This window comes from Ochotona curzoniae, unplaced genomic scaffold (assembly GCF_017591425.1).
Source record: "Ochotona curzoniae isolate NIBS_2020 unplaced genomic scaffold, NIBS_Ocur_1.0 scaffold_3890, whole genome shotgun sequence".
NCBI lineage: Eukaryota > Metazoa > Chordata > Mammalia > Lagomorpha > Ochotonidae > Ochotona > Ochotona curzoniae.
In genome coordinates this window covers 26,162,902-26,176,206 of record NW_024467115.1, presented here as the reverse complement: position 1 = coordinate 26,176,206, position 13,305 = coordinate 26,162,902, and the positions used below count along the sequence as shown (strand labels likewise).

Genomic DNA, 13,305 nt, shown 5'->3' with positions numbered 1-13,305 from the left:
AGAAAAAGAGAGAAAGAGAAAAGATTTTTCCATCTGCTGGCTTGGCTTATTCCGGAAATGCCCACTACAGCGGAACTGGGGAGGTCAAAGCCAGGAGCCAGAAACTCAGTTTTGGTTTCCTAGTTGGGTTGTAGGGACCAAACCACTGAACTGTGGTTTGCTGCGTCCTACCTAGCCTGTGTATTAGCAGGAAGCTGGGGTGGAGCTCACAGGAAGCCAGGGACTGTAGCTGGGCACACAGGGATCCCCAGCCAAGGCTCAGCCTCTGCGCCAAACATCCACACCATGTTGACATTTTTAGAACATTGTTTTGCTAATAAAAAAGGCAAGCAATTCGGAGTGAACATGCATAGATCTTTACTGAATTCTAAATATTTGGAAGCAATTTTGTTGAGATCAGAACACTTTAAATTCTAATGACTTCAAATATTAAACCTTTGAGGAAAGTTACCAAGTGAACATTAAATATTAAAGCGATCTCTACAACAGCAAAACTTTTGTTTTTCAATTGTGCTAATATTTTAGTGGCAGGCAACGCTGTGATCATTAAAATACATGCTTTGCCGACAGAAAAAGCGTGTCTTGGGCGCCTCCAGGTTACTTTTTCTTTCCTTTCTTTTTTTGCTGAGTGTCAGCAGCTGGGGTCTTCTTTTCTGGCTCTGCCTTCACCGGCGCTTCCTGAGCTGCCAGGGCTTCTAATCTCAGGCGCTCAGCCTCCATCAGTTTGTTTCTATATTCTTCTCGAACATTCAAGATCTTCTGCCGAGCTTCGTCTAACGAATCCTGTTCCAAAACATAGCCACGTGTGATTAAGTTCTGTGGATAAGGTTTTCTAGCCCCAGAAAGGAAATGAAACCCTGAGATTCTGAGTGCAGGTACTCAACGACAGAGCCAAGAAGAATATTGCGATTTTCCCAAAGAATAGTCAATAAAAGCATTGGTAGGAGAAAAATAATGGGAACACAGAGAATTGGTGTGGATTTGGGCATAGGATTTATCACATGTAATAAAATAGTGTCTTATCTAGTAATTGTGCTTAGTAAGTTATTAGTCCCATAGTTGTCACAGAATATATCAGAGCTGAATTTGAAGAACATCGTTTATGTCTGTTATTTTAGCTGCCTACTACTTTCTTAACCACTCAAAACAAAACAAAACAAAACAATACCTGTATATCTGGATATCAGTGGTTTGCATGTGGCTGAAGACAAGACTCCTACAGTGTCTTAAAAATGTTTATGTCTCACCAGCTGCTCTTTTACAGTGGGGTTTACTGATTCCTTTTTTGTGAAAATGATCACATTATTTATTGTTTCCTAATGTTAACATTAAATAGAGTTTAATGGATTAATGCTAACATAAGGACAACCTCCTAGAAATGCCCATTTTGTCTTCATCCTCAAATTCTCACATTTCTTGTTTTTGTGATTGCACTGATTTGGGTTGAGGTATCGATACAACTGTATGCGAGATGCAGATTTGTCCAAAATTTGATGAAGGAGAAATACTGTAACTATCGGTATACAATTGGATTCCTGAAACCAACTGCATGAGTACAGATGATAACAGTGACATTAAAATGTAAGAATATGTATATATATATAGTATATAATTAAAATACATATAAGTAATCAGTGATATTTTAAAATACATATGTGTAAGTATATATCTAATTAAATACATATATGCAAACAGTGACATATTACAGCAAATATATGTACTTGTGTATGTAATATGTATACTTAAAGTACATATATTTAAGTATAGCAAGAGACAGAGAATCTTAAGGGCTTTGTGCAAATAAATTTTAGTATGCCAGTTATATTTTGATTAATTAATATGCTTTCTCCTCTCTGGTGGAAATGTGAGAAATGTTACTGATCATGTTTCTGTATAAATGGCCTCAGTCGAAGCTAAGATTATCTGGATCCAATACTTAAATGAATAGGATCTGAATTCAAAGCTGCTCTAGCCAGTATTTCCTCACCATCTTGTTGCAAACCCAGACAACATGAACTGCAATCTTGGAATTTCCTTTCATTTTATAGTCTAAATAAGATTATTCCCTATGTGATAAAATGGGACTATGTCATTCTAGCATTCATTATTCTACATTTTCAGTTGGAGAATAAATTTGTGAGGCTGACATCCCTCCAGCTTCTAGAGCACACATTATCTATGATCCGACAGAGATAGATTATAATGCTTGCACATTGCTGCAAGTGCTGTACTTAAATGTTTCTGTGAAGTCATCAGTTAAACATAAAAGATACAGTCTGGAAATAAAATGAAGGCCAGATGTAGTTTTACGAATATTGAACGCAATGGTTTTGAGGGGATAACTAGTGAAGAAGTCTCCAGGGAAGTGATTAGACAGAAAATCTCGGAAAACTAAGGCATGCATCAGTTGGCCGTCCCAGGAAGGCTATTCTAGGACGAGGCAGGAGTTTGGGTGAAAGTACAGAGATACAAATAAGCCTGGCCGAATCGTAAAGGCAGTTTGTCATGAGCAAAAAGAGCCAAAGAGACAAAGACTGGAGGAAAGCAACAAAAAAGAGAGAGCTTACTGGATTATCTGGGGACTCTATGGTGATAAATAAAATCTTTTTTCTTAGTGAATTAAAGCTAACAGAGGAGGGGGATGACCCCACTCTCTAATTCTCTCACAGGAGTATGACTTTGTTTTTATGCTACAACACATTTTGTCTACTCTGACCTGCCTCTGCACTTCTAAACTCACCCGCATGTCCCCATACATATCCAGCAGTTCGTCTTTCAACTTGAACCGTTCTTCTTGGCTGATATCTCTAATGCTAAGCATCCTGCTCCTATGCTCTCGAAACTGGTGAATTTCTTCTGCCTTCTGCATGGCCTCCTGTTGAGTCAGTTCTTCTGTTTGTAGTATAGGCTCTTTGTTTGTTGTCCTGGATATAAAACCATCAAAAGACATACATAAATCATTCGAGAACTTGCGAACAAGCTTTCGTGTCTCACACATGGGAGGCAGAGCCCAAATACGTGGGCCATCTTCTGCTGTTTTCCACTGCTTTTCCGGGTACATTGGCAGGAATCTGGATCAGAAATAGAGCAGTTGGGAAATGATAAAACATTGTTCTTTAAATTGGTCATGCTCCATTTATCGTGTCACTGAAATTTTAGAGAACACTTTGGAAAGTAACCATTATTTATAAATATCATTTCTTGAGAAGGTTGATGTGGAACTGATGTTGAAAACTTTGGTAATATTTAGTAGTTTTCCTTTTGAACTGATGAAGCTAAATCATTTTGAAAATGATTTCAAATTTACAAATACATTTTAATAATTACCTCTCTTAATCCTATTGTCTGGTATTTAGGGAAACAGAATTTAATTATATAATGAGAGCAGGTATCATAGGAATTTTCAGCAGTTCACATTGACATAATTAGACTTCCAATGAAATTTTTGCAAATTACTAAGTGATTAAAATGGTTGATTTAATAAAATGTGCAAATTTTGACTTGTAAAATCATACATTTCTACACTTAGACACACTGAACATACAGTAAGAATTTAATCTGAAAATTTCAGTTACTTGGCACTGCCTATTGGCAAGGACTCGTGAATCTGTGAACACACTGGGTCACTTACCGTACATACTGATTTATGTCCACGAATTCCAGTGCTTTGCGAATATGGTGCGGAGACATTTCCAGAACCGCTGGAGACCGTGAACGAAGCCCTGCTTGACGAAACAGACTCAGGGTTTCAAGCAACCATCAAAACTGACCACAAGGCTAATCACATAAACAGATTTGATAAGTAATTAATGAATTAAATGAATAACCATTGATTGGACTTCTTTACTTAATATCATGTTACGAAGCTATAACTATTGGTGATATCGCATATTTATCCTCTACTTGGCAGCACTGTATCTATACTTCAATGAAGGTGATAGCAAAATGAATATGCTCTGTTAAAAGAGTGACAAGATATTACTGTAAATAAATCCCGCTAAATTAGGGAGGAGACAAAGAGGTGTTTTTAAATTACAGAATTTTTTTGTAGGCAAGTTTAATTCCCAACATTTAAAAGCCATGGGCTATATTTAAAAGTCTGATGAAGCAGGTAAGGGCTGGACTATAAACTCATTAAGACACAGTAGGCACGTATACAGTCCATGTATGTAGGTAAAGGCTGAAAATCAAATCAGCAGGTGGCTGTTACACCATATAGACCCGAATGGAGGCCCCCGGAACAGAGTTGAACCTTCCAAATCTAGGGTATTAATCCTCCAGCTTTCCTGATCATTTGATGTTTTCAAATTTTACTGAGTGTAATTTAAATACCGTGAAATCTACTCATTAAAGGATGTAACCCAAAGCTGTTGATTATGTTTATCGAGTTGCATGATAGCATTTCGGTCACTGTTACCACCAGTGCTCCAGGAGATCATCAGTACATTTAAGTGTCCATGGGTATGATTTTCCAGGACAGTTTATGTAAAGAGGTGTGGACTACTAACCGACTTATGTATCACTTTCCAAGGAATCGCCAAGCCATTGTATCTTACTCAAATAAAATTTGAAATCAAGGAATAGAAATCCTCCATCCTGGCTCTTTGCTTAAAAGGCTTTTAGACTATTTGCTTTAAATTTTCTTTTAAATTGTTTATTTTTGGCTCATCCTTTCACTCGTTTTAGGTACAGTGGTACACGCACACATATGCGATGAAGAGCTATCATCTTCTGGTTCACTCCCGAATGTCTGCTCGGGTTGAGTGAGGTACAGAACAAAGCCATGAACTCAATCCCAGGTGGTTAGGAGTCACTCAGGAAGCTAGAATTGAGGTCGTGGCTGGAACATGAAACCAAGAACTTCAGTAAGCAATAACCCAACAAGCAATTCAAATACTCGAGCCTAAACAACTTTAAGAGTCGTTTTGATTTGCAGTAGAATTGGAGGGAAGATACACAGACATCCCAAGTACCACTTCCTCACACACACACATGGAAGTTCCTATAATCTATGTTCTTTATGCGCAATATATCTTGCTAAATATATCTTGACAATAGGATGCTGGACTCTGCCATTCTCCATACCTACAATGTCAGGGTACCCTTAAATAACAGAACAATGGACTTATGACTGTTTTCTGAAGTATTATATTATTGTAATAAAATAAGAGGAATCAGTGGGGGGAGGGAAAGGGAAATTTCAGAACCTTTGGAACTGTATCATAAAATTAATTAATTAAAAAGTGCATATTTTTTATAATTGGTGATTCCATGTTGACACTCCATTATACCTCAAATTCTGTAATTTATATTAAGATTCATTGTGTGTTGTTCATTCTGGGTTGGGACAATTGTGTAATGAAATCTATTATTACTGTCTCTTTCAGGGTAATTTCACTCAAGGCTCTAAGATCTACTGATTTTTCCTTTTACATCCTCCTACTCCTGGCAGCCGTCAACCTTTGACCTGTTTCCATAGTTTTGCCTCTTCCCAGACATCATGTAATTTCCATTATGCGCTAGAGAGCCCTTTAGCATTGGCTTGCTTCACATAGAAGCAGTCAGGTTTTTCCCCCCATGTATTTCCAGAGCTTGATAGCTCACTTTTTCATAGTTCTGAGTAATACTCCATTGCCTAGGTAACACAGTTTATCCATTCCTTTCTGGCAATCATGAATAAAGCTGTAATAAACTCCTGTGTGTAGGCTTTTGTGTGAACATGTTTCCCTCCCTTTGAGTAGTTACAAAGGATTGTGCCTGCTGGAGAGATCATATGGTAAAAACAGACTGTTTAACTTTGTAAGAAACCATCAACCTGTTTTGTAAAGTGGCTGTGCATTTTCTTAAATCCCCCTGTAAAGTTTGAGAATTCCTGTTGCTCCTTATTCTTGTAGAGCTTGGTGAGGTCAACATTCTGGACTTACACCTTTCTAATAGGTATGCAATGTCATCTCATTGTCCTAATGTTCATTTCTCTGATATAAACCACTTTTCATGTGCATTTCTGCCATCCACGTAACTTCATTTGTGGTGTTTTGATCTTTCAATCAAACACCACAATCGGGTTCTTAGTTTTACTTATTTTTCTGTCTTAAAGGTTTTAAATGTACAAAGGTACATTTGAGAAGGTCGTCCTTTAGTAGATAAGTCTTTTGCTTGAGTCATTTATATGAACTGTTGGATTGTTTTCCTAGATCTGAGAAGAATGTCCTTGTTAACTGGAGTTTGATCACATTGAATCTGTACATCGCATTGGGTGGTATGGACGTTTTGATGAAATGAATGCGTCTAACCTATGAATACAGAATAGTTTACCATTTTTTGTTTTCTACGTATTTTCTTAATATTTTGTAATTTTTATTGTAGAGACCTTTTACCTCCTTGATTAAATTTTGCAACTATTGTGAATTGAGCCTCTCTTACAAGTTCTTTCTTAGCCATGACATTGTTTGTTCATATAAATGCCATTAATTTTTGTGTGATTTTATACCCACAGCTTTACCCAACACAACTTGGCCAAGCACTCAAATAAGTTCCAGTATTTTCTTAGGGGAGCCTTTTGGTTCTCTTATGTATAGAAGCAAGTTATCTGCAAACAGATGTAATTTCACTTCCGCTTTTCCAATTTATATCCTTTTAAATTCTTTGTCTTGCCTGATGTCCAGCACTTCCAGCACTTTATTGAATAGCAGTGGTGAAAGTGAGCATCCTTGCTTGATTCTGCATTTCAGTGGAGCTGCTTTCTGCTTTCCCCCATTCAGTGTGATACTGGCTGAGAGTTATTTACATGTTGGCATGATTGTGTGCAGGCATTTCTTTCGATGTCCAATTTTCTTAAGACTTTTTATCATGAGAGGATGTGAAATTGTATTAAATGTTTTCTCCATATTTATAGATATAATCATAAGACTATTATTCTTCAGTTTTCATTGTATCACACTTGTTGATTTGGATTTGTTGAACCATCCCAGCATGCCAGGGACACATCCCACTTGCTCAGGGTAGATAATTTTTTAGTATGTTGTTGGATTCACTTAGCTAGTATTTTGCTGAAGACTCCTGCATCTATATAAATAAAATATATTGGGCTGTAATTGGTTCTTTAGAAATATAGTGAAAGCTGATGGACCCTTTGGTGTAAGAATGATCAAGAAAGGAAATAAAACTTACTCTAATAAGCTTTACTTCACTCCCTTCACTTCACATAACTTGCATATATATAAATAAACTAAAGCTTATTTATATATTCTTATATATTTAAATAAAATATGTATATCTATAAGCTTTATTTTATTTTTATTGGAACGTCAGATATACAGAGGAGGAGAGACTGAGAGGAAGATCTGTCCTTTGTTCACTCACCAAGAAGCCTCAATGGCCAGAGCCTCGCTGATCCAAAGCCAGGATCCTGGAGCTCCTTCCACGTGGGCGCAGCGTTCCAAGACTTTGGGCCATCCCTGACTGTTTTCCCAGGCCACAAGCAGGGAGCTGGATGGGTAACAGGGATGCCGGGATTAGAATCGGAACCCATATACAATCCTGGCGTGTGCAAGGTTAGGACTATAGCTGCTGTGATCTTACTGTTATTTTTTTTTAAGTGCCAACATGATAGTAGTGATCCTTCCATCTGACTAGGTTACACAGTTTTTCTGGTTTCATCTGTTTCTTTCTTTCTTTCTTTCTTTTTGCTTCACTATATCTTATTCTGATGATACAAAATACTTTTTCAAAAAGTACAGCTAACTGACTTAGAAAAATAGATAAAGCCCCTAACAGTTTAAAAATACAACATAAATTTTTATGTAAGAACATTAAAAAATATTTTAAATGGTAAGCAAGACCTAATTTTGTGAACTATTTCCAATGTACACCACATGTAGCGTGCTGCTCTGTACTGAGTCTAGAGCACACTGGTGATCTATTTGGATTTACCGAACACTTGTTTGGAATAGAATCTGATAATGAAAAAATGTCCATGTAAACTTCAATGCAGTTGGTTCAATAAAATCACCATTACCACATGTAATATCACTCCCCAAAGTCTTTTGCAGCTTAAAATATCAAAATCAAATGCAAAGAGACAAAGATGAAATGATTATTTTCCGCTTTTGTCCAAGTTACACAACAAAAAATAATTCCACTTACTGAACTGGTATCAGGAGGATCTGTGTGCCCATCGAAGGTGTTTTGGCGCTAGCGTTTCTCAGGCCAGGGGCCTCACTGACAGGGGGCAGGTGCCCTGCCAAGACAGGGCAGCACCAGCACCAGGCATGGGTGACCTACAGACTTGAAGGACCTAACACTGTGTGGGTTTGCCATGCTTATGTTTCTGGGGCAATGATGCTGCACCTCTCTCCTCGTGGGAGAATCACACTGTTCAGAGAGAAGGTCAGCAGTGAAATCAGAAAACTCAACAATGCTTGCAAAAGTTACCATCGCCACCAGAACTGCTCCTCCGGCTTCCATCCTAGAAGCAAAACTGTCTTTACTATCCAAGCCACACCGAATAGAGATTTGCATTTCTCAAGTAAGCAGCAACAAAAAAAAATATCTTTGTAGCTGGCAGCCCTGTAAGTCACTTTTTCACAATCTCACGCAGAAAGGATGCACAGGGCCATCACTACGGTCACCGGAATAGAAGGGAAGTTGGATGTCCAAACAAAAATCACTAGCCAAGTTTCTTTTCTTTCTTTTTTTTTTTTTGATGATGATGATGATTTTTAAAAAAATTATATTTTGGCAGTCTTTACATTGTTGATTAGGGTAAAAAGTTACAAGGGCTAAAGGAATATTGAGGATAAGCCCCACCCAGTCTCCTACCTACCCCAGGTCCCAAATGTAGGGCATGCTCCAAGATCTTTGCTCAAGTGGTCCCGGTAGTTCACTAGTTATGCATTGCTGCCAATCTCGCCACTCCAGGCACGATGAAGCTGTTGAATAATCTGCTGATTGACATAGTCCATCATGGAGTCTCCCTTTGTTCAGTATTTCGCGGCCAATATATAGCTGTGGTGGTTGACTGACCTGTTCTATCTTCCGTCTTTTCTTGGTTAAGATTCTAAGTCCGCCATTTCAGTTGAGGGGATCCCCAAAGAAACTTTGAGGTGTTCCCAGACCAGAGTCCTATATGTACTAGCAAGTACAGGACCTGGCATAGTCCGTCTCCCCGTTCAGTTGGTGGTTGCATTTGCTGGGTTGGTTCCTCGACTTGCACTGGAATCAATGGGTGTTGCAGTCCATCCTGGTTCTGCTCATCGTGTACTCGGCCATCACACCAACCAGTGGGAGCTGCAGCTTAGTGAGAGCGACCCCCAATAACCCCCACCTGGCCCGCCCCACCCTGATTTGCCAGTATGTGTAGCAGCCTAGTTCAGTCTGCCCCATATCCCATTGGGCTCTCATAAATGTCAAAGGGTATTGGAGCTTGGTTCCCTCCAACCAGCTCAACTGTCCAGCCCTCACAGATGTTGTTGAGTGCCTCTCTGTCTAGCCACCCCAGCCCCTGTCCTAGTTATTATTGTGCCCGCCCATGGGAGTGTTAACCTAAGAGGGGGGAGCCCACTATTTCCCTCCCAGGTCACTCTCACTCTCAGATTGTGCTCTCTCCAGATTAGCCAAGTCTCTTAAAAAGGCCTGGAGAATAAAGCACCAGAGGATTAGCTGCATCATTTACCAAGTCCTCTCCACTCCATGATTGTAATCACACTGAGGAGTGGAGATCAGACACTCAGAGGAGATGACTGAGGAGGGGAGGGGGCAGGACAGTGTGTGCTGGGCAACAGACAGAGCCTGGGTGTGGGAGGCACATCACAAGGCAGAGACTGTTCTTCAGCCTCTTACCAAAGGTTAGTCCTCGCCAAGTTAGGATGGTCCCACCCACTCCTGTTCCTCCAGTCCTCCTCCTGCTCCCTGAACGCTCCCAATCTCGTCTCATCTGTTTCTTAAACGAGGTGGAATCATATATACTTGTGAGAAGCAGAAGACATTAGATTCAATGAGAAACTAAATGAAAATGATTTGATCACTGAAGCATTGGTTATAGGATCATGTGAAATTGTGAGGTTTTCCAGAATCCTGAAGAATAGAGATCCTGAAGTGTTTGCTTATTACCTAACAAGACGTGCTGACTGTTTCTTTTTTTTTTTTAATTTCATTTTATGACATAGTTTCATAGGCTCTGGGATTCCTCCAACCCCTCCCCAAGCCCTCCTCCATATTTAATTCCTCCATAATGTCACACTAGCACAGATCATAACCAGTCATGATTCCTTCATTGCGGGCAAGGACCATGTGGAGACTCCAGCATCTTATTGTCCAAATTCAACAATTTCATTGGGAGACCATCCTTGGTTTGAAAGTAGAGCTGGCAGAATAGCATCCCCACCAATGAGATACCACTACACATCTTCAATAACAGAAACAAACGTGGAAATTAACAGCATCATGAAGTTAATGAACATGGTAGTGAGTGACCAATAAGTTAGAAAATGCAAGTTTCTAACCACATCCTGTAACTACTTCCTTGACATCTCAATTTTAGTATGCACACAACCGTTAAGACCATCCTAAAATTTGCAAAGTGCAGTAAAAATCAGACTTGAATTCTATAAGCTGCTAAATATAAAAAAGAAAATAGACACAAGACAGCTCAATAGCACTCTATAACCATTTTTATGTAAAAACAGCCATTTGTGTATATAGTAAAATTGAGATGTCAAGGAAGCACCTGCTGCCTGTTTGTAAGGAGGCTCTGTAGCAGCTGTGAGCCCCATGCTGGGGCTCAGTACTCACTGACCTTCTCCGGCTCTAGTTTGGCTCTCGGTTGAAGGCCCCGCCTCAGAGTAAGGTGTTTTCCTGAAGAACTGGTTAAGGTAGTGCAAGCGAGCCTGAGAAGCCTATATAGAGCAAAAATGTTAATCAGCATTTAAAAATATAATTAACATTAAAAATAGTGATATAAGGTAGAGGAAAAAATGAAGAAGGGGGAGCAGGAGGAAAAGGAAGAGAAAAAGGAAGAAGAGTGAGGTAAACAGGGAGGAAGAAAGGAGAAAGAGAGAACCACTGAACCAGTTATTTGAGCTACTAGCCATATACCTTTTAAGCTCTTTGAAAATCAATAGCCAATAGGCAACAACATGTTAATGATATTCAAATGAAGTAGAAAATGTGAATTGAATAGGGTAGTTTCAATGAGGGCAACTCTCCTTAATTTTCTAGTAAACTCAATATCTGAATCAATCACAATTTTGACAGTTGAGAATGAATGGGTGAAGTAATATTAAAACTAATACATTGGGCTTGTGCTTTATTTTTCTTGAAAGTTTTTCGTCTGCTCCAGTTGCCCTGAATTGGGATGTGAAATGCTGCCATAAACCACAATGTTTTGCTATAGCATCCCAGGCATTTTTATCTACTTGTATCAAAGGCTGCTCAAAGTATGTTCCAACCTCCGTTAACCATATTTACACTCCCTTAATTGGCAGTGTTAGGAACAGATGTGTAAATAGCCCCGCCAGATGACAGCAGGTGGGGCCTAATTGGATCTATAAATACGATCATTAGGTGCCTTGCCTTTGCAAGTCCTCCTGGTTTCAGGAGAACAGTATTTCCTCATGTGCTGCAATGTAGATGAATAGCATTAACATTTAATTGGTCAATGTCTGCTAACATTCCAGAGATTATCCCTAAACTGAAGACTGTTTTTACCAACGTGGCTCTTCTTTCAGATGGTGTGGAAGGATGAAAAGGAAAGCATAATAACTGGTCAGAGTTGAGTGACCTTGATTGCTCTTCCAGGCTCAGTTGATTCCCAGGCTTGCTTCATGGCTCGGATTTCATCTGCTCGTTCTGTATCTTTTTTCACTTCAAAATAATCGAATTCGTTGTGTTCAGTGACCAGCCTCAAAATCCAGTAAGGTTTATTTGGGTCTTCTTGTTGAGAGTGAGCAGTAGATGTCTGATAAAATAAAACAAAAGCTTTGGGTTGAATGTTTCTCTTTTCACAAGGGTCCAGATTAGATGTCATGATGTGTAGTTTCCCTGATTGTTATTCCCCCGGGAATAATGAAGACATTTATTTGTAGACTTATAAGAAGCTTCAGTACAGTATTCATAATGGAAATAAGAATAAAAACAACACAAATGTTTATTAGCTTAAGTAAGTTATAATATGCCCATATAATTGAATGCCACTGAACCTTAAGGAGTAATAAACTATTAATATGTACTAAAGTACAGTGAATCTTATACACAGATCTTACATCGTGATGAAGAAACAGGATATAAAATAGTACATTTGACATGATGTGTGTGTGTGTTTGCTGTATACTGATAGAAAGTAATTCTGATGCGATGAGGTGTAGGGGTGACATAATCAACTACAAGGAATTTTTGGGCAATTTGTAAGCCTACGTAAGCTACATATAATCTGTACCTTACCAGGGTCGAGGACTACCTGGTAAATATATTTATTAAAACTCATTGTATTGTGTGACTGAGATTTGCGCAATTCCCATTATTTAACTTTTACTTAGAAGTGTACAAAGTACAGTTATGTTATCCTTATATTCATTCAGAGCACATCTTCACAGAATGGAGTCCAGAATTATCAATTATCCTCATATCTGAATATACTCATTATACATTCATTACAAAAGTCAACATTTTGATGTTTGATAGAATCACTTGTGTGAACCATAGGATTGGAAGAGAGTGAGATACGGTGTGATAATTTCTACATGGGGGACTCTGGTGGTAACCAGTAGGGAGAGCCTCAAAGCTTATGTGGTTATAAAGAACTTCTCCCAGGTTGGGAGAGTGTCAAAGATCCATATAAAAAATGCAGTTAGGAAGCCAGGAAACAAAGCTAGGCATTCCAATAAGGCATCTAGGTGTCTTAACTATTAGAACACATGCCCAGCTGAACTCATGCTCTCTGATGTTAAATGTTAAACTGGGGAAAAAGTTTGGAAAAAGTTTCTTAAAAGATCCTCAAGACATCTGCAAAGGATTACTGGATTTAAGGAGAAGTTTTCACACATGGACCTCCAGGAAAGATGGGCAAGTAAGGACCTACAGCACTGATGTGCAGCAAGTGCCTACAGAGAAAGCAGTACACCCACCTGAGGCTCAAAGCGAGGGCCAGGTCTCTCCTTGCCTGTCTTATCTTTCTCAGAATACTTTTCTTTGCCTTTCCTTGTCGCTTTAGATGTTCCTGAAGACTTCTGCCCTTCACTGCTGGCATGGGAATCAGGGCTTCCCATGGTAATTAATTCTTCATGCCTCTCTCCATGAGCTACAGGTGAG

General features: G+C 39.0%; 1 protein-coding gene across 1 annotated transcript in view; it reads right to left on the bottom strand.

The window, feature by feature from the left end:
* Positions 1-339: 339 nt before the first annotated feature.
* ADGB (androglobin) overlaps positions 340-13,305 on the bottom strand; it is a 177,325-nt gene continuing 164,359 nt past the window's right edge. Inside the window, exons 31-36 of the mRNA XM_040965667.1 lie at positions 13,122-13,294; positions 11,780-11,956; positions 10,796-10,895; positions 3,632-3,722; positions 2,741-2,924; positions 340-783 (exon numbers count right to left, since the gene is read on the bottom strand). Of these exons, the coding sequence (XP_040821601.1) occupies positions 598-783; positions 2,741-2,924; positions 3,632-3,722; positions 10,796-10,895; positions 11,780-11,956; positions 13,122-13,294 (911 nt within the window). The 3' untranslated portion in view covers positions 340-597. The remainder of the gene's footprint in view (positions 784-2,740; positions 2,925-3,631; positions 3,723-10,795; positions 10,896-11,779; positions 11,957-13,121; positions 13,295-13,305) is intronic.